This window comes from Eschscholzia californica, unplaced genomic scaffold (genome assembly GCF_041429995.1).
Source record: "Eschscholzia californica isolate CP2 unplaced genomic scaffold, dmEscCali1.0.p SCAF_5, whole genome shotgun sequence".
Taxonomy (NCBI): domain Eukaryota; kingdom Viridiplantae; phylum Streptophyta; class Magnoliopsida; order Ranunculales; family Papaveraceae; genus Eschscholzia; species Eschscholzia californica.
Window position 1 is genome coordinate 5,292,415 of NW_028238472.1, and position 20,965 is coordinate 5,313,379.

General features: G+C 40.5%; 1 protein-coding gene across 1 annotated transcript; it reads right to left on the bottom strand.

The window, feature by feature from the left end:
* Positions 1-614: 614 nt before the first annotated feature.
* Positions 615-5,092, bottom strand: LOC147536509 (uncharacterized). Its single transcript, XM_086640538.1, has 6 exons — positions 5,077-5,092; positions 3,333-3,488; positions 2,462-2,663; positions 2,280-2,378; positions 2,051-2,188; positions 615-904 (listed from the first exon to the last, which is right to left on the bottom strand). Exons 2-6 carry the CDS (start codon positions 3,464-3,466, stop codon positions 749-751), a joined length of 729 nt encoding a protein of 242 aa, XP_086496664.1. The 5' UTR covers positions 3,467-3,488; positions 5,077-5,092; the 3' UTR covers positions 615-748.
* Between the last annotated feature and the right edge of the window lie 15,873 nt (positions 5,093-20,965).

A 20,965-nucleotide genomic window follows, 5' to 3' on the forward strand; every position in this document is an offset into this window, starting at 1 on the left:
ATTTCATTGATCATCACATAAATTTCATTTGATCTAGGGTGTATCTTCTCTTCTACACCAAACTCTGTAAATTTCCCCATAGATCTCAATTGAACTACACCCAGGTAGTTTGCCAATCTTGGAGTTCTTCATCAGAACTCTTACCTTTGAAACATCATCCCATCTACCAGCATTAGCGTATATGTTGGAGATAGTTGTTAAGTGACCTCCATCTTCATGATCTGTTTCTATTAAGTTGTTAAGTGACCTCCATCATCACTCACACTCTCACTCTCACTCTCACTCTCACTCTGTTGTTTTGGAAAAAGGTGGAAGAAGCAAACAAAGGTAAACGTGCAAGTCAATAAAATTTCCGGATGCTAACAGCCTTTGACTTGGTGCCTTTAGAAGCACCCTAGCGATCTAGATGTTCCGCCCTCTCTAGAGATAACTCTCTCTAACCCTAGTTAGAAATTGAGATATGGACCCATGCTTACAAAACAGACTTAGTTCCAACAAATCACAACTTGGGAGTGAGGTCTGATGCTATCTGCTATAGCTTATACACAACACATGTCCTCACATATAAGGTATACCAGTTTAGTGTCTGTGAGAACAGAAACTTACCTTCCAAGTTTGTCAGCCAAATATAACCAAGATGTATACAACACTAACGATACAAAATAACACAATGTTTCAAGTAGTTAATCATCATCTCATATCTCATACAACAATAACTCGGTAGCATTTTTTTCATAGTTTTTCCAACTCAAACCTGGCTGACTCTACCCAGCTTCCTTGTCAGCAGTAATTCAAGATCATATGATGTCCCTCGTGCAATGTGTAGCACGTTGCCCAAATAACTCACACTAGAAGAACGATCACGGTCGTCCGAAACCACTTCCTTCACTTTTTCCATCACATTCTGCGATTGCGAAGTGATATTATTAATTTAGGGAACGGACAAAAATCGAAAAAATATTTTCCACTGTTTGATTCATGAAGAGAAAAAAATTTAATTTTCTATATTCTGAAGTTTCTATTGTTTGGTTCACCTATAAAATATATATATCAAATGTAGGAAAAAAAATGGATAAAAAAGCATCAACAAAGTAAGAACACAAAAGAAATATTAAGATCAACTAATAATTATATATGTATATATCATAGTCAGTAATGTTGCATCATGACCAAAGAGATAAGTGAAAAAATTTGAGGTAATTCATGTAATTTTGCCGCTAACACACTGGATGATCAACATTCTTAAGAACTCCTACATGGAGATTACTGGGGGACAGTGATCTAAATACTATCGGTGTTTTAGGCAATGGAGTTTAAACTCATAAATAAACTCTTTAGGAATCTAGAGAGAGAAATGGGTTATGAATACTACTACTACTTCAATGAACATTTTGAGGTTGTGTTACTTCATACAAGTAAAACCTAGGAAAAAACAAGCAGAAAATGAAGGAGATAAAGGGTTACTTCAACATTTTCCCCGGTGGTGGTGTGAGTCAAAGTAATTTAAGCAAGATTATGAAGAACATAAAACCCCACTTTCTCTATCTCTCAATCTATCTATTTCTCTCTCTCTCTCTCTCTCTCTCTCTCTCTCTTTTCTGCTCCCACTCCCTCTCTCTGCAACTTTTGGGAATCAAAGAAATAAAATTAAGGCTTTATTGGGAGGTGTGATGGAAATAGAGCTCGACGAAAGTGTGCTCTACACTAGAGAGAGATGGTAGAGAGAGAGAGAGAGAGGCACACACAAGAGCCAAGAGGTCAGCGACGGGTTTTCAGGAGGAAAAATGCATGTTTTTTTTTGGTGAAGTCTTTCTTTGTTAGTAGGTGAGTCATGAAATTCCCTATTTTAGAGGAAAATTTGGAAAAAGTTAGTCATGTGACGAGTTGTTTTTCTTTCTCTATTGTCAATCAAAGAGCAGAAAATTTCTATTTTAGTGAAGATGCTACTCTTTTCCCTGGAAAAACTGCCTACCAAACAGAACCTTGGAAAAACAACACTAATCACATAAACAAGTATTTATTTTGAAATTAAAACATTCACTTGAGTTACCTCAAAGCTCTCTCCAGTTTCTTCTATTTCCTCTTTATCTTTCGCTTTACATGCTTCCAGCTCATCCCAGACATAGGTCTTATAATCATAATCATCACCGTCGGCGAGATAGTTAACTACCTTCCAAATATCTTCAATCTGTTCATAGATCTGTAACTCAGAGAGAGCAGACCGCACAAAAAGATGATAACCTAGATGGAATAAAAAGCTGAGTCGAGGTTTACAATACCTTCTTTAATTTTCTAACATACCGATAAATGTTAGGCATAAATTCGTCGGCAGCCTTCTCATAGGTCTCCAATTTCTGAGTGCATGAAACAATCAACCCCTAAAGAAACAAAATGATATACATTATCACAAATACTATCAAAAATAAAATCAGCCAATTAGTTGTACAATTAAATAGATAACCTGCCACTGCTTCATTTCCTTTTCTATCTCATCTATCTTAGATTGGTCGGTACATCGATCATCACGTCGGTGAAAGAGCCAGCTATAGTCAACCAAAGGTACCAACTTACAAGCTTGATCATCAAAAAGACGACGCAGACGTTCTCGCTTCTCTCCACGAGGCAAGTAATCAATGGTATTGATAGCTTTATCTATACTTTCCCTATAGAGAACAACACCCAAGCATAGAGATAATAAATAGTCTTTACACAGTGTAATCTGTAATACAAGAACTCAAGAAAATTAATTAGTGGCGGTGAAGCAATAAAACATAGGCATAATCCAGCAACCTTCTTAAGACTCAATTGCCAAAGATAACATAAACAGGACTATACAACAGACATTCATTTGCAACAAAAAAGAAAAAGTACCAACATCAATTAGGTTGGATACATCACAACTGCCATGACATTGTCATACAAAACCCTAAAAGGGATAGAAGCTAACTGGAGGCAGAGTCAGATTTATACATGTTAGGAAACATATACACCAAAGTTGACCATGCATCAAAGGGAGAAGAAACTGGAACCCTAGTTCTCTAACACCCTAAGGGTTTCAGTGATTTGGGAAAAACAAAAAACCCTAATTTGATTAAGGGAGGGTTTCGGTGATTTGGGAAAAACAAAAAACCCTAATTTGATTTAGGGGAAGACTGATTTCGATTAAATATCTGATTGATCGCTGCCTCGTGGGTTCAGAATTGGGGGAAGGTTCAGTAAAAAAAAGAGGTTCTAAAGAGAAAATGGTTTAGAATTTGAAAAGCAAAAATCAAATCGTGGGAATTAAAGAAAGGAAATCAGATGGTTATAAAATCCTAGATATCAATCCATACCTTAATTCCTTACATGTTACCAGAACAGTCTTCATCACGCCGTCAAGATATTCTCCCCTCTTTTCCTCTGGTATTTCATCAATCGATTTCGGCAGCTGGCACACAACTTCGTTATCGACCTCAACAAACTCCATGTTTCCTCTCCTCTGGTTTCTCCTCTAAGAGCAAGTCCAATGAGTCCCGGTCCCAGGGCCCTTAATTCACCTTTTCATTCAAATTTAAGGGTCCGGGCTCAGACCCTCAAAATCGACTCCAATGGGGAGCGGTCCCAGGGCCCTTAAATTTGAAGTTTTAATTTCTTAATTTACTTAAATAATTCGATTAAACAATATCGATTACAAACTTAACATTTGATTAGAAATTTAAATCTACGACAATACGACTAAACAACAATAAAAAAGTTAAAAATAACTAGAAGGGGTGTGGATTACTGCTAAACCAAGCTTTACGCGCCTCCATAAGCAACCGTGCACCATGTTCGTCAAGAGAATTAACATCAATCTTCATTAAGTCTATTCCATATTGTCGGTCTTTTGCTTTTTTATCGCTTTCAAGGAACCTTTTTTTAATTTCTAAAGATTCTTTCATGTGTACCATTTTTTCTTTCCCTTCCTCCATTCTATTTTGCCAATATTCCGGCGGAGCATCACCGACTACTACTTTGTCTTTAGCGGTAGAATTTGTCGAATTTTCTCCGACTCTTGCATTTGCTTTGGCTTGTTTACGACCTATTGGTCTTTCCTCCGATGGATTGGTATTAGAATCTCTTTTCCCAGATGTTGACTCTCCTGGCATGTCTGCCATCCACTTGTTATGCGACATCAAAATTTTGTAAACATGTTGGAATTTAAACATTTTTCCTTTGTGATTGTTTTTATAAATATCAAGTGCTCTTTGAATCTGAAAAAGATAAAAATTGATTTAAAAGGATATTATGAAATCAAAAGATAAAAATATATAGATTACAAGTAAGAAAAATTACCCGATCATAGTCGTTCTCTCCGCTTTTTGGAACTTTATTTACTATCCTCAAAGTAGAAATGAAACTTTGACACTCGGTATTTATGTCACCGAAACGAGATTTACAACCCTTTTTCGTGCGTTGAGAGTTTGTAAGTTCATTAAATTCATCGATTACTTTTTGCCAAAACATAGTAGATTTTTGGCAATTCCCGACAACCGCATCAAATGTGAATTTCAAATAAGAATTAGTAAGTACTATATCTTCATTGGTAGTATACGCAACCCGTTTATTAGATTTCTTGGTTGATGTCGTTCCTTCAAACTCGCAAGAATCATCTAAAGTTTCATCTACCGCCGAGGGAACACGTGAAGAATCATTAAAAATTTCATCACTTTCAAATTGGCTAGATTGATAACCGGGATTTTGAAGGAGATTCATAAATAACTCATTATCATTGAAGGAATCCATCGAAAAAGATTGAAGAAATTTTAGAGAGTTGGAGAGATAAAATGAAAGAGAAAGAGTTGAAATAGAGTGAAATGAGAGAGAGATAGAGGATGATTTGGGTTCAACCCCTATTTATAGGGGTTGAACCCAAAATCTGGCCGTTGGGGATCCCCAACGGTCCCTTGGGGATCAAAGGGCCGGCCCCTAATAAGGGGCCGCCCCTTATTTACTTCTGCCCTCCTCCCGGGACAGGCGGAAGTCCAATGGGGAGGAAGGGGTGTCCCGGGCCCTTAATTCAAATTAAGGGCCCGGGACTCCTCCCCATTGGATTTGCTCTAAGGCTTGGGTTCTTAAGGGCCTCCTCCTTAGAGAATATTTTAGGGTTTCCCTTACCCAACGAGAAAAATGTAAGAAAACCCCAAATATGGGTCTTAACTCTTAGGTGCTGTTTGTTTTTTTATTTATGTCTAAATCTTAATTTGTTGAATCTTAATTTGCTAAGTCTGAATATGTTGAATCTGAATTGGTGAATTGTTGATGTTTGTTTCCTAAATCTGAATTATAGGGTCTGAATTGAAAATTTGACAGTTATACCCTTTTTGAAAACTTCAGCCAAACAAAACCTAATTTGCTCCTCTCAAAAGAAAACCCTAATAAGTTCCTTATTCCCTCTCTCTCCATCTCTCAACAGCCATCTCCCACTCGTTTATCTCTTTCTCCAACAACAAGTAGATCAACAAAGTTAAACCGGCTAGATCAACTCTCTCTCTTTCTTTCTCTTTCTATAACAGTAGATCCTCTCAGCCGCTCTCTCTTTCTCTAACAGTTGTTCGACCGGCTAGGGTTTGTAGTGGAGGTGGTTTGTATTTCTAGTGGTGGTGGTTGCTCTATCTTTCTCTAGCAGTAGTTTGACCGACTAGGGTTTGTAGTGGTGGTGGCTTGTATTTCTGGTGGTGGTGGTGGTTGCTTTCTCTTTCTCTAACAGTAGTTTGACTGGCTAGGGTTTGCAATGATGGTGGTTGCGATCTTTCTCTAATAGTGGTTTGACTGCCAAGAGTTTGTAGTGGTGGTGCTTTGTAGTGGTGGTGGTTTGTATTTCTAGTGTGGGTGGTTTGTATTTCTGGTGGTGGTGGTTTGTAGTGGTGGCGGTGGTTTGTATTTCTGGTGGTTAATTTGTAGGGGAGGTGGTTTGTAGGGGTCGTGGCGGTGGTTTGTAATGGTGGTTCTGGTGGATTTTTTTTAATCCATGGGGTTAATAATGTAAATTAACACAATTCAGATATTGACTTTGATTTCAGACTTGTTTTGAAGTCTGCAAAATGTGGGTATTTTTTTAGCCAATTCAACATTTGGTGAATTCAGCTAATATTTCAGATTTACCTAAATAAATAAACAAACATCTGAAATCTAAATTGGGACTATAGATGTCAAAAAATGGGCTTCTGTGATCAACATGAAAAAGGGAGTTGATGCATGAAAAAGGGAGTATCGATTCCTCCGAGTGTTCATGTTTCCACCTCTGCTTCCTGCTATGCTTCCTTTATTCCAGCTCCTCGCTCCTTGTTCTCGCTCCTTGTTCTCGCTCCTCGCTCCTTGCTACCTGTTCCTGTTCGTCTGTTCCCAAAGGGTTCGAAAACCACTCCGACGCTCAAGCCAGTCAGGGTGCTCTTTGTAGTAAAAGAATGAAAATTGATTGATCCTTTTGGGGGGCGAGTTATGAGAACTCTGAGTTTCTTGTGATCTTTTAGGGTTAAGAGATCGTGTCCTGTGAAGGACGATGTGGGGGGCCTTTTATAGGCGATATTAAGCCGACTTTGATTAGTGGCGGTGGTGAGGCGATTGTCGTCAAACCAAGAGAGAAGTTTCCTCCCTTGAGTATCTAAAGTTTCTCTTAGAGTCTATCTCGGATCTTTGATAAGTGGAAGTTCCTAAGTTCAAGGATTCTTCATAGATATCTTGCCGAAGTGATAGACTTTAAAGGAGAAGTTTCCTCCTTTAGACACGTGAAGTCCAAACTGGCTTAAACACTTCGAGATGTTTAGCCGTCTGAGCTCTCTTTAGAAGTTTCAGGATTAAGTCGGTAGGTTGCTTGGCGCTTCTGCCTCCCCAGTTCTGGGCGTAAGGCAGTGACCGAACCTGTGTGGACCCCCTTACTCGTTTGAAGACCCCTGGGATGATCTGCTCATGCCAAGGGCGTTTGCAGAGCTGGTTTCCTCTAGCTGACCTCCCAGTTAGGGGAATATATGGTGGACCATCAAGGACTCAACTGTCCTGCTGCCTTAAGTCGGGTTGACCCATTGGTCTTTATGTTTGACTTTGACTCTTCAGACGTTAGTCAACTTCTGGACATTTTGTGTATCATCATGAGTGTCTTTACTCCTTAGTCGAAAGTATTGAGACTGGGGAGTAGAAGTAACTCGTTTTTTTATACATTGAAGACTCTGAAGTCAAGGGATTTTACCTGGACCAGAGTTGTTTCGCGAAACTTGGTATTTCTTTTGATTTTCCAGAGCTGCGTAGTCCTGATCTGGTGGAGAAGCTTTCCCCCTAACTGTCGTTGCTGAAGTCTTAAACCTTTAAAACCGCCTTGGTCAGATCTGATTCGAGCAACGCTTGCTTGGGCTGACGAACGCATGGTTTGTTATCTCGAGACACGTTTCGATTTCTTCCCAAGCAATTGATTTCTTTTTTATGCGTGATTTTGTGACGTCATAGATTTGATCTTCTGATCATGCGTTTTCGGTGATAATTTTTGGACTGCTGTACACGGCAGTTTTTTTGCCATGCGTAGACACGTGGTGGTTGGTTAGTGAGAGGGCGGGTACGTTCCCTAGGGTTCTATTAACTCCTTCGCCGGCTTCAATCAATCTGAACCGTTGGTGATTTTAATCAGTAGTCGAAGGGGCGTTGCGGTTTCTCCAGCATGTAGCGATAACTGCCACGTGTCCTGACTCTATTGGTTTCCTTCGCGTTGGCTCGGATCCGAATCTTTCTTCTTGCGCGGTTCGTCATTGTATTTAAATGCCTTAGTTAGCCGCGACTATTTCTTTCTCGCCTTCTCTGCTCAATCGACCCCCCATTTCCTTGACCTCCTTCTTTTGTCTACTGTTGTGTATCCCTTCTATTCCGCAAGAAACATGACTGTTCCTTCTCCTGCTGCTGATTTTTCCGGTCAAATGCGTTTCCACAGTCGGATGACTCAATAGGACGTCGATGCTCTTCGTGCTGATCACGTGATTCCGACCATCGCTGAACTCATCCTTCCGTCTCCTAAAGACAATTTCTGCTTCACCGACAATCGTCGCGTTGGTGTTTATGAGGTCTTCTTCAACTTGGGCTTGGTGTTTCCTTTTTCCCCTTTCCTTGCTGAACTGCTGAATCACTATGGGCTTCAGCTTTTTCAATTAAGCCCTAATGATGTGATGACCATCATGACGTTTTACTTCTTCTGTCGTCAACAGGGCGAAAAGGTTAGTCTTTACGCTTTTGATAAAATGTTGGCACTATTTTTCTCCCCGTATCAGTCTGTTCTTCTCTGCTCCTACTATCCCCAAGGATTATAAGGAGAGATTCCTTTTTGTCTGTCCTTCTCTCGCGACTGAAGATTTCGGCTTTGTTGCTCCGGTCCCTGGTTCTTCTTATGATCGTCCCAAGATCATTTCTGACGTTGGGGATGTTAAGTGCCTTAAAATCCTGGCTGCTTTGGATAAAGGAAAAGAAGGTTTAGTTCCTGAAAGCGTTGCTGATCTTCAGACCCTTCGTCAAACTCAAGTGTTTCATTCTCTTCCACGTGGGGTTTTGCTTAGATTCTCTCGTTTCCCCCTCTTTTTTGTATATGTAATCTTTCCGTTCTCCTTCGTCGCCAGGATTCCTGAAAAGGCGCACCAGGGGTCGATGACCTTCCGTCTCCTTCCGGTGTTGATGAGTACGTAAAGTACTCCATTTTTGGATTTTATTTTATAGTCTTTACGTATTAATTTTGGTGGAATAATTAAGTTACATGGTTTTATAGGAAACTCCCAAAAAGATAAAGAAGTTACTAATACAAGAAGTTACTAAAGATATTGAGATAGATGTATGGATTGGTAATTATAAAGAGTGAAGTTGGTGAAGAAAATGGTTTGTTTAGGGTGCATTCTGCAGTTTGCCATTTTCCAGGGGGCAATTCTAGATTCTAAGGGACTGAAATGTGAGAAACAGGAAGTACATTGCTGCCCACAGCCCACGTGAATGAGAATTATGGTCATCGTGACGTCACCGCGACGTCACCGTGACATCAGCACAACTTTGTACAACCAAACAGCAACTTCTACAAATTATTTTTTCCAATCCAACCAACCCGAGGAATTAAAACACACCTCCACTACCAACTCAAAGAGAAATGTTAGAGGAGCAATACAAGAGCAATATTAGAAGTGAAAGGTTTCTTGAAGAGTAGCTAGATGGGATTTTTGAGGAGAGAGAGACTCCGAGCTGACGTCATCAAGCCCGAAGTCGCCCCTCTCCTTTCTTCCCAAGAAACAACCCTAATTCCCGAAAACCTCCATTAAAGACACTCTGTCAACCTCTTTGATGAGGGAAATCGACATGCAATCCTCTTGATAGACTAAATAGGACCCGTAGATTCCACTGATAACGTTCAAAGAAGGTCTAAGGAAGGTATAAAGGCTGTTCTCTCATCTTAAAGTTCTAGGAAATAGCAAGAGGAATAATCAGGAGCAAATCCAGGTAAATATTCTCCCTCCATTAACGTTTTTACATCTGTCTTATCCATCTTGATTTACTCATATGAATCATTATTAAGCGTCTCAACCGAGTAAACGTTCCGGATCCCTCTCGCGTGCGCCGTGCTTGCTGTTCATGCAGAGAAGACTAGTAGAGTGGGTTCTCCATCCAGGTTACAAGTGGTGAAGATCTCTAGAAGATCTCCCTCTTTTCTAGACGGGTGGAAACACTTGACCTACACGTGTTAGAGAAGATGAATGGACCTGTTGAGAGAAGTAAAAAGGATAGCCTTATCGTCTTCTTTAAAAGGCTCTGTCGTCCTTTTCTGCTACTCACTTTCTCCACTGATTGGAGCAGAAGCTTCTCCATCTTCCACCTTTTCTTCTACTTTCTACCTTTCATGTCGACAAACCCATCACCCCTTAACCTTGATGACCTTTCTCATAAGATGGCTATCCAGCTGAGCCTTTCTGAAGGAGGGAATCTTACCATCTGTTACCCCAAACCCTCTGAAAATAAAGAGTTGTTGGAGATTTCTTCAGGGTTCTTAGCCAGACTATGTTGCAAATATGACTATGGGATTGGATTCATTAGGAAGCACTTGTCAGGCCATAGTAGATTCTTTAGAGAGTGCAGGATCATCCCCTCAGCCACTGGTTTCAACCACTTTCTGATTAAACCTCGAAACCTCACAGCACTTAATGAAATTCACCAAGGAAGACCTTGGATTATTAGAGGTTTCCTGGTAGTGATGCAAGAGGTTGACTTTCCTCTTGGAGAGGTGATCCCTCAGCTAATGTTAGAACCCATGTGGTGCAGTTTCTCTGGCCTTCCGTCGTCGATTCAAAATAGACAAGACCTTGATATCATCTTTGCATGTATGGGATACATTATCCAGATCCAGCCTAAGAACTTCAGCACAGTCACGAACTCAACCATTAGGATCCAGTTCATGTACGATGTCAGGACCCCTCTACTGGCGAAACTCAACTCCATTTTCACCGACAGAGGTAAACCTGTTAATTTCAGCTACCACAAGTTCCCTAAGGCTATTTGTCACAAATGTAGGATAGTTGAACACCCTTCCATCCCCTGTGTTAAGCCTCAACTGCATGTGTTTGCTTCCCCCATGGAAACGCAGCCCTCTGTCCCAATTCCAGTTGATCCATGGGCTCTCTCTGTCGTCCCCTCTGTTAATTTGAATGAAATGCATGGTCCCCCAATCCCTCCTCACGATATATTTCTTGGGAAAGGCAAAAGAAAGGACCTTGACTTACTAATGGAAGTCAAGATAGAAGAGGATGTACGTCGAAAAAGCAATCTCAGGAAGGCTCAGGGCTATGGTAAGGGAGGAGATGATTCTTTGGTTGAGAATCCAGTGGGTTGGTATACTGGTAACTCCTCGTCCTCCTCCTTTCACTCCACTTCTATTCCTCCTAACTGGTTCTCGCCACCCTTGGAATCCATCGACAGTTCTGAAGAGAAACGCAGGCACATATTTGCTGATTCTATGCTGGCGTCTCCCGACCCTCAGTCTGAGGCTAAGGAGGAGGGGGAGATGGAATAGTTTACTTGGTTGATGTTCATCTTGTCTTGGTCGTGTTCTTGGTTTCTGTTTTAAGTAATATTGCATGTTAAGTGTTTTAGTTTTAATTTCTATGGTTTTATTTTGTTAATCACATCTACTGGATTTGATGTGAGTAGATATCTCTGAATATTTCAAGTGGTAGTTTGTGTTTTAGTAATCGGATGTTACTATCTTTTGTTAATACTAAATATTATAGTTCAATTTGTTCCTGTTCTTAGGTTTTAGTTTTGTTCTGATTATCAGTAGCTTTTGATCTTCAACATATAGCAGTTTTTTGATCTTGATTCCGGAGCTGATAATAGCCTGCTGTTAGTTAGAGTCGTCGTTGGGCCCAGTGGGGTGTAGCTCCTTAGGCCTGATTCGTCTTAGCACCCCGGTTCTTTGGCCTGAGGTGAGTGCCTCTATACTCTCTTGAGGCAGTGCACAAAAAGTGCATAGAGGCAGGCCACGCAGAAGGAGCGCCTGTAGACATAGAGCAACGGCAGACTCCCTCTAGAGGCCCATATTTAGTTAGGATAAATGATTAATCAGCACAACCCTTGCCCAACTATCCTCAGCTGGAATGTCAGAGGGCTGGGACAGTATATCACGAAGAAACACCTTATATCCTTAATCAATAGGCATAACCCGGACTTTATTTTCTTAGCTGAGACCAAGAATAGAGCAAATACTATTAATAAGAGCATTAAAATCCATAAACAATACAGTAGTCACTTTGTAGAACCGATAGGTAAAGCAGGAGGTCTAGTTCTTTATTGGAAACACCACCTGAAGACCTCAATAGAGTACTCGGATAACAATATTATTCACGCTAAAATCTCCAACCCCTCTACCCATTATTACATCACCGGCTTCTATGGTAGCCCATATCATAAGAATAAGCTCAATCTGTGGAAAAAGCTAAAAACCCTAGCGATAGAGACAGACATGCCTTGGTTGGTCATAGGCGACCTTAATAATATTTTAGACACTCAAGAGAAACAGGGTGGAACTCAGGCTTCTGACTCCAACATGTCAAGCATACTTTCTATCCTCAGTCAGCTGGAGTTGATGGACTTGGGGTATCAAGGAAACCCGTACACATGGACTAATAAGCAATATGGGGAGAATCTTATTCAGGAGAGACTTGACAGAGCACTATCTAATATTAATTGGATGACGTTATACCAGTACTCTAGTGTCACACACCTCGACTCTGTGGGTTCAAATCACCTCCCTATCATGTTAGGAGAAAATAACAACATTAATAACAAACCCAAACCTTTTAAATTTCTACGAACTTGGATGAACCACCCGGATTGCCATGACTTCATAGCAGGCAAATGGAATTCAACCACGAACATCCAAGGGGAGCTGAAGAAGTTAAGCAGACATCTCACCCTATGGAATAAACAGGTGTTCGGCAACATAGAGAGAAACATCAAAACCATTACAGACAGTATTCAGAAGAGTAGTAATAAAGAGGAGTTAGCTATGATGTACGAACAATTAGAGAAACTATACCTGCAGCAAGAGAGCCTATGGAAAGAAAAATCAAGAAATAACTTTATCTCGGTAGGTGATAAAAATACTAAATACTTTCATTCCCAAGCTATTCAGAGAAATCGTAACAATAAAATCAGGGCTATTAAGGATACTAACGGAGATAGTAGATTCGAATATGATTGTTGGTGGTGAATTCCAATATCCTAGATTTACCAACTTATAGTTTTCATCACAACTTTATTTTGTTTTCTAAGTTTTAATTTTCCAACCATCTTCTCAAAATCAACTATTTTCTTTCCTAGTTTGTTAGTTAGTTTTAGGTTTAGACTTAATTCCGAACATATCCTCGTGGGATCGACTTCGTAACACAAACCATATTCACATACGGTTCGTGCACTTGCGAGTTTTAATTTAGTCTAGTTAGTCTATTATTTAGGTTCATTAGATTTCACACCAGGTGTTAAGAAATCTCGTACTAAATCCCTAGTTGTCGGAGCTTTGCTGGCATTGTCATTCGTGAGCCCGATAGTCCGACGTCTCCTTCGGTCCCTACCAGCTTCGCTCCTAAGGCTCCCTTTTTTATCAGAAGCGGTAATGTTGCTTCCTGGACCAGGGCAAGTATCCATTCCTCGGCTGACAAGGGGAAAGCTCTGCTCGTCATGGGATTATCTACAAAGATGGCTAGCTGGCCTTCCTCACTACGTGGCTTCTTTGGTCGATGGTTTTCACTAGGGGTGGGAATCGGTCCGGGTCGGGCCGGTCGGGCTTTTAAACTCTCTGTCCATTCGGGCTTTCGGGTTTAATCGGGCGGGTAATTTAAAAAATTCTAGTGTCCAAAACCCGTCCAAGTCCGTCAAACTTTTCGAATTTCTCGAGGATTGGGCGGTCGAGTATCGGGTTTTCACCAAAGTTTCATAATATCTCGGTCGAAATGACCAAAGTATTTCTATTTCGATGGTACCGAAATTTCTATCGAAACTAAAATTTAATTAAGTTTCTCTTAACAATTTTGTGTCAAGGAAACTCCGTACTTGGACAACAATATATGTATGTATATCTATATTATACACTTCAAATACTTTAAGAATATATTTATATATGTTTTACATGAATACAAACAAGCAAGCATACATATAATGTGTATAGGTATTATCATATAAATGGATGACATTATTAAGCGGGTTATGTCGGGTAAAGATTATCGGGCGGGATGTCGGGTAGCACCTCAAAACCCATACCCGACCCGTTGATTTCATCGGGTCGGTCGGGCTAAACCCGCCTTCGGGTTTCGGGTACCTGCGCGCTCTAACGGACTCGGGTACCCGTGACAGGTTTCGGGTTTGCAGACTTTTTTCTCAGCCCTAGTTTTCACCGCCATTTTCACGGCAAGGTATTCCGATCTGCATTCTCCATTTGCTAGTTTCTTGATAATTAGCTACCTTTCCTTTCTTCCTCTTTCGTTGATGTATACTTTTTTTTCCTCCAGAGTTCCCAGGTTAGCCAGGATTTTGCTTCCTACTTGAGCAAAATCGAGCATCTGGAGGCCCAACTTTCTCAAGCCGAGAGAGAAGCTCTGTCCTATAAGGCCAAAGCCAAGATTTTGACTAATGATGTGAAGATTATTTCTGCTAACCGAGATTCTTGGAAGCTGGCGACGGAACAATCTCAGGCCATCGCTGAACTCCAATCCTCCCAGTCTGGTGCACGCATTTCTGTTCTGGAAAAGAAACTCGAGGCCCTCAAGGAGAAAGAGGTTGCTCTAGTTCTTCGGAGGAGAAGGACAAAGTTGCTATCAAAGATTCTCGTCGCAATAATCTCGAGCTTGTTGCACTGAACCGAGCCCAGATAGTGGCCACCTTCAAATGTGGAGATGAATTTTCTACCGTCATGAAGAAGCAACTTAAGTTGGGTTTTCAGGTTGCCTGGGAGGCAGCTCTCGCCTCTTCTGTGCTCCCAAGGATTTTTCTCCTCTGCGTCATATCAACAAGGATCGGGTGGCCCTGTTTGTCAATGGCGTGTCTGCCGACTGAGGTTACAAGGAGGACTTCTCTTTTAGCGATGACGAGTGGGATATCGAGGCTGCTACTTCTGTGGTTCCGGTGGATGATGACTCTGATGAAGGTTCTACTTTTTCCGTCCCCAAGTCTGGCTCCGGCGGTCACCCTGATCCTTCTCCTTCTGATGAAGAGCCGTAACTTGTCATGATTCTCTTTCGTACTTTGAGCGTTGTTTTTCTTTTTTCTTTTTATGTTTGAACCGTGAATTCGCTGCTTTGCCACGATGGGTTTATATTTTGTTCTCGTCTTTGCTTTGTTGGTCATCTGTTACATTGCTGCATAAGAAAAACTCACAGGCTGGGCGTTTGTTATAGTTTGTTCATCCCTGGCTTACTAATGCAATTCTCCTAAACTTACTACGCATGCTCCATATGTTCGCCCCTGAGAGAGTAAGGGTAAGTTAGCTCTATTCTATCCTGACTTAGGCTTACTAAATCTCTCTGCAAAATAAAACTCAAACTAGCAGAACTGCATGTTTTTAGCTACCTTTCGAGTCCGGGTTCTGCCCCTGATCATAGCTCTCGCTCGCAGGGTTGTTTTTCGCTGGCTTAAGCATAACTAGTTTTATTAAGACTTCTCCTTAGGCCCCCGATCGTTGCTTTCGCTACCAAGACTGGGTTCGTTGGCTTGAGCGCAATTAGTTTGACTAGGACTTCTCCTTAGACCCCTGGTCGTTGCTTTCGCTATCAGAGATGTTTTCGTCGGCTTGAGCATGACTAGTTTCCTAGGACTTCTCCTTGTCCCCCTGGTCGTTGGTTTCGCTATCGGGTTGTTTTGTCGGCTTGAGCACGACTAGTTTTCGCTAGGACTTCTCCTCGTACCCCTGGTCACATTTACCAGGGTTGTAGGTTAACTAGGACTTCTCCTTGGGATCCCGAGTGAGGACCGCGTTTTATTCAAGTAAAGTGAGTTTAACTAGGACTCCTCTTTGAGATCTCTGATCGTTGCCTTGGCTATCAGAGTTGCCTATCATGCCGGCTTGAGCGCGGTCAGATTAACTAGGACGTCTCCTTAGGTTCCTGGTGAGGGATCAAGTTTTACTCGAATAAAGTTTCAGTTTAACTAGGACTACTCCTTGAGGTCTCTGGTTGTCGCCTCAGCTACCAGAGCTGCCTGTTTTTCCGAAGCAAAGTAAGTTTAGCTAGGACTCCTCATTGGGGCCTCTGTTTTTTGCCTTCGCTACCAGGGCTACTTTTTATCAGAGCCGGGTGGTTTTAGCCATGGCTCATTCTCTTAATGCGTCGTTTTTATTAAAATACTGGTTTTATTAACAAATATTAGTAGCTTCTAGCGCTACTCTCCCACCTAACGGCTTTATTCTCAAAATAACTTGAAAGCAAAAGGGATGAGAAGCAATGGTAACCTACGTGGTTTCATTCCTGCATGTCTGTTGTGCGTTCGCGCTCAGTGACTCCCTTTTCACTCGCGATGCCTAGAATCGCCCCCTTCTTCTGCAGTTCCGAGCCGAGACTGCGTAACATTCTCTGACCGGCGCCTGGTCTCCTCTTATCGTATCCACGCAGCTTGTTCCGGAACTTTATCATCAGTTGGTTCATTGGGATTGTAGCTCTCGACTCCCTCAAGAAATTTCTTCCGAGGATGATGTTGTATGCGTGCAGTTTATCAATAATCACGAAATTCAGCATCATTGCTCTGCTAGTTGTCCCCTCCCCAATGAGTATGGGTAAGGTAATTACTCCGCCAGCTTTTACTTGGTCCTGTCCAAAACCTGTTAAGCAGTGTTCATAGGTTTCCGTATTTTGCGCCCTTACTTGAAGTTTTTGGAGACATGTCCTGCTTATAACCTTGGTGGAGCTGCCGGTGTCAATTAAAATGCGTCCCACGTTCCAATTAGCTACCAATTTCACTAGGAAATCCGCATGGGGTGTGATCACTCCCCTTAGGTCCTCGTCGATGAGATCATGGGGGCGTCTTTTTGTCGTGCTGCGTCGTGATTTCGTCATTTTTTCTGCGTCTTTTGTTACCTTTGCTTATTTCGCGATTCGACCCTTGATGAGACGTGAAAATGTCCCGTCTGAATCTCTTAACTCGGGATAGTTAGTCTAGTTCGAGTAGTTACTCCCATTAATTGTGTGTTTCTCTTGTCCAGGTGTCTTTTTCAGAATTGAGCGGGAAAAACTGACAAAAGCGGGCGAAAGACACATTCGGGGCATTTTGGTCATTTGTGTATTCTGGTAATTTTGGCTAATATTGATGGTTCAAAACCAGATAATGAACTATCTTAATTCCGGAAGATGTTTTCGTTTAAAACCAATAATCTAAAACAATGTAATTGTTTATTTCGAAAAACAAATCTCTAAACTATTGTTTATCAATCAATAAGCATATATCATCAAAGAATCTAATCTAAGCATGATATATCAAATTTAAAAGTATAAACAATGAAAAGAAAATCAATTCTACAAATTTAAACAATTTCAACTTTGAATCACAATCAAGAGAATTAACAAAATAAAAATATGTCTCTAAAGGTTCAAGTATGGGTTTCATCCTAAAACCCTAGATGGATGGTTAGCTAATCATGGCGAATAAGATTAAATCAATATGAAGAATAAGAGAGAATGGAAGAAAACTAAACTTTTTCTCGCTGGAAATTGTTTCCTATTGCAGCCAAACGCGCCCCTAAGGAAATCGATTTTCTCATCTTCTCGGAAACAATTTCTCTGTGGGAAAATTATTTTCCCACATATTTTCCAGTCTTCTCCCCTGTTTTCTTTCTCTCTCCTCTACTGTTTTTTTCACTTCTTCTTTATTTTTCAATCTGAAACACTAACAAAATGGAAGAGAAAATGATATAAGATGATGAAACTTTAAATAACAATCTCTATTTCTCTCTTGATTTTTTTCTGTTTACACTTTCTCTCACTACAAATATATCTCTCTCCCTCTCTCTGTTTGAATCTCTCTTTCTCTCACTAAAAAAAAGATTACAGAAAAGAAAAAGTTGAAAATGGATGCTAGCTCTCGTGATTAGATGATGATAATGGTCGCCATGATTAGATGATCTCTTCTTCTCACTCTCTCTCTCTAATACCTCGTTTCAGCCCGAGAGATGTTCTGCCCCCAAAACCCAGATGTTCAAGACAATGGTTCGCCCCTGTTTTTAAAGAGAGAAAAACAAAAGTCCCCCCAAATCCTCTCTCCTTCTAGCTTCAGATATAACTTCTCTTTTTAAAAGAATTATTCAAAATCAGAAAGCTTCCTAACCAAGAACTTTCTCTCTCTAGATGATATAATCTTCCTGTGATCCTTTAGCATCTCTGTCTCCTTCACTGATAAAGTGTTATTCTCATCTCTCCATCTCTCAATCGAATTCCACTCTCTAAATATTCTCCATTCTGTTTCTATAATCATCTTTGTTTCCTTCTTCTCAGTTTCGGTTTCTCTCCATGAAAATAGCCAAGAGAAAATCTCCATCTATCTTAAATATTATCTTCAAGTCGAAATAGAAGATCTCTGTATATAGTAACAACTCACAAAAATCTCTCTTTCTTCATAAAGGGCTCCATTTCCTTCTCGGTTCTCAATTGTTTTTTTTTTTTTTTTCTGAAAATCTTCCATGATCTTTGTAATCGAATTCTCACGTTCTCTCTCTCTTCATCTCTATAAACAGCAACCAGATCTCTCTTTGATTTCCAAAAAGCTATCTCAATCAATCTCCCCAACTATCACTTTCCATCTCTCTCTACGTTCTCTGCGTCAAAGATGGAAAGAGAAAAAAAATACTTCCTCTCTCTATAAAATAAAATCAGGGAAGATACCAATAGTTTCCAAGAATTGAGGGAAGTAGCCAATCCCGTGTTGTTGTTAACGATCAAAAGAGACTTATTCACTATTTCGCGGAGTATTTTAAAACCATTACGACATGTGTTCATATGAAGCCATGTGAGACAAACTTATAGCGTCCATTAGATCTCAACAAGTCACGGGTCATTGCACGTTTGAATCTTGCGCTAGGTGTATGGGATCATTTAGCTGTTGGAAATCCCGAAATCCACCCTTAACAGACCAAAGATATCCCGTGCCAAATCATCACCGTCAGATCGGCTTCACTACAGTGCGCCACGTGTCTCAGGAATGGTTCCCAGTTAACTTGATTTTAACCTTAACTTTGACTCACTATAGTTCTCGCATCCGGACTCCGATTTGACTTTCGTTTTTGCCGTCGGGTTCGTCTTGGACTTTAATTTTCATTCGAGCACCAATGTTGTCCAAATTTTCCAAAATTACAAATGACCAAAATGCCCCTCGTACATCTTTTTCTCGATTTTATATGTTTTTCGCATTGAACTCCGTAAAATACACCTGAGCAAGAGAAACAAATAATTCATGAGAGTAACGGCTCGAAATGGACTAACTAACCCGAGTTAAGAGATTCAGATGGGACATTTTCATGTCTCATCAGACATCAATATGCTGCCGTGTTCACTGCTTCAGCCCAGAACACCTCCGGCGACCCTGCATTCGAAAGCATACAACGAGCTCGTTCCAATAGAGTTCTGTTCATACGTTCCGCCACCCCATTCTGTTGTGGGGTCTTTCTGACCGTATGGTGTCTCACTATCCCTTCGTCTACACAGAACCTATTAAACTCGTTTCCGCAAAATTCCATGCTATTGTCAGTCCTCAAGCGTTTGATCGATTTTCCAGTCTGCTTCTCGATTGAGGTCTTCCACTGTTTGAACTTGACGAATGCCTCATCTTTGCGTTTCAGTATGTAGACCCATACTTTCCTGGAAAAATCATCTATCAAGGTTAACATGTATCTACCCCCACTATGTGAGCTAACCCGAGAGGGACCCCAAAGATCTGAATGGATGTAATCCTGAGTTCCTTTGGTATTATGAACCGCAGTGCTGAACTTTATCCGACATTGCTTCCCGAAGACGCAATGTTCACAAAATTCCAATTTTCCAACCTTCTGCCCACAGAGTAAACCCTGCTTGCTCAGCATAGCCATCCCCCTTTCACTCATATACCCTAACCGCATATGCCATAGCTTGGTAGTCTCAACTTCCTTATCTGATGATGACACCGCTACAGATCCGATAACTGTGTTACCCTGTAGCACCCATAGGTTGTTCTGTTGTTGATTTCCACTTGTCTAGAGATGGTATGAAAATACCAACACTTTCAACTTAGACAAGTGACCATCACCCGTGCATCATCCCGGCACACATGATGAGAAAGATGTATACAACATTAATTTGGGATACAAGAAAGCTTCAAATAGTTAATCATCTCGTACAACAAAGATTTAGTAGTCTCAACAAAAAAAAAAAGATAATACTTTAGTAGCATTTTTTCACAGTTTCAAATAGCTCATACCACCCCAACTGACTTTGCCTTAGTCAAAAATTTTGTCAGCATCTTTTCACGATCTCTTGATATGCCTTGTGAAAGCTGTAGAACCTTCTGCAAATAATGTACAATAGCGGAATCACCAAGGTAGTCCCAAACAACTACATTTAGTTTTTCCATCACATCCTGCCATTACAAAGTGATATTATCAAATCAGTATCTGCTTCTTGGAAAAACGACCACTAATCACACAGATAACAAGCCCTAGAAGTGCCATGACAAATCTAATTAGCAATCTCACACACCAAAAGATAGCAGTATTCATTTTGAAATGAAACCTTTACTTTTTTTTACCTCAAAGCTCTCTTCAGTGTCTTCTACTTCTTCTGTATCTTTCTCTTCATATTCTTTCAGCTCAGACCGGACTATTTCTTTTTCCTCCTCATCGTCACTAATGGCAAGCACGTCAACTGCCTTCTCAAAATCTTCGATCTGTTCATAAATCATGAATCCAGAGAGAGCACAAAAAGATGATAACAAACAAACTACTGACAGATGGAATAAAAAGTCGAGTTGAGGTCTACATTACCTTTTTTAGTTTTCTGACAATTGCATAAACTTTAGGCATATATTCGTCACGAGCCTTATCAATAGTCTCCAATTTATTAGCGCATACATCGATTAAATCCTGGAGAAACATAATAACATACATTATCACAAATACTATCAAAAATAAAATCAGCCAAATCGTTATATAATTAAATAGATTACCTGCCAATGATTCATTTCCTTTTCTATCTCTTCTTTTATAGATTGGTCGGTACATAGTGTAAATGATTTGAAGTCAAGATACCCTAATGAGTAGGGTAGATGTATATTTATATAAAAGAGAGTGTGTACAAGATTACAAAAATAACCCTCACAATAAACCAAAAATGCAAACACAGTACTAATGAACAATATACACTAACACCCCCCCTCAACCCGAACGGCTACCAACTAGTGAGAGCTTGAAATTAAGATCGTGAAATCTTGATGATGGCAA

Excerpts from the sequence above, each read along its gene's own strand:
- LOC147536509 (XM_086640538.1), bottom strand. The coding sequence starts at position 3,466 with ATGGAGTTTGTTGAGGTCGATAACGAAGTTGTGTGCCAGCTGCCGAAA. Across the intron at positions 2,379-2,461 it reads AGGAAATGAAGCAGTGGCAG|GGGTTGATTGTTTCATGCAC; the intron begins GTTATCTATTTA and ends TTGTTTCTTTAG. Across the intron at positions 905-2,050 it reads AAACTGGAGAGAGCTTTGAG|AATGTGATGGAAAAAGTGAA; the intron begins GTAACTCAAGTG and ends TCGCAATCGCAG.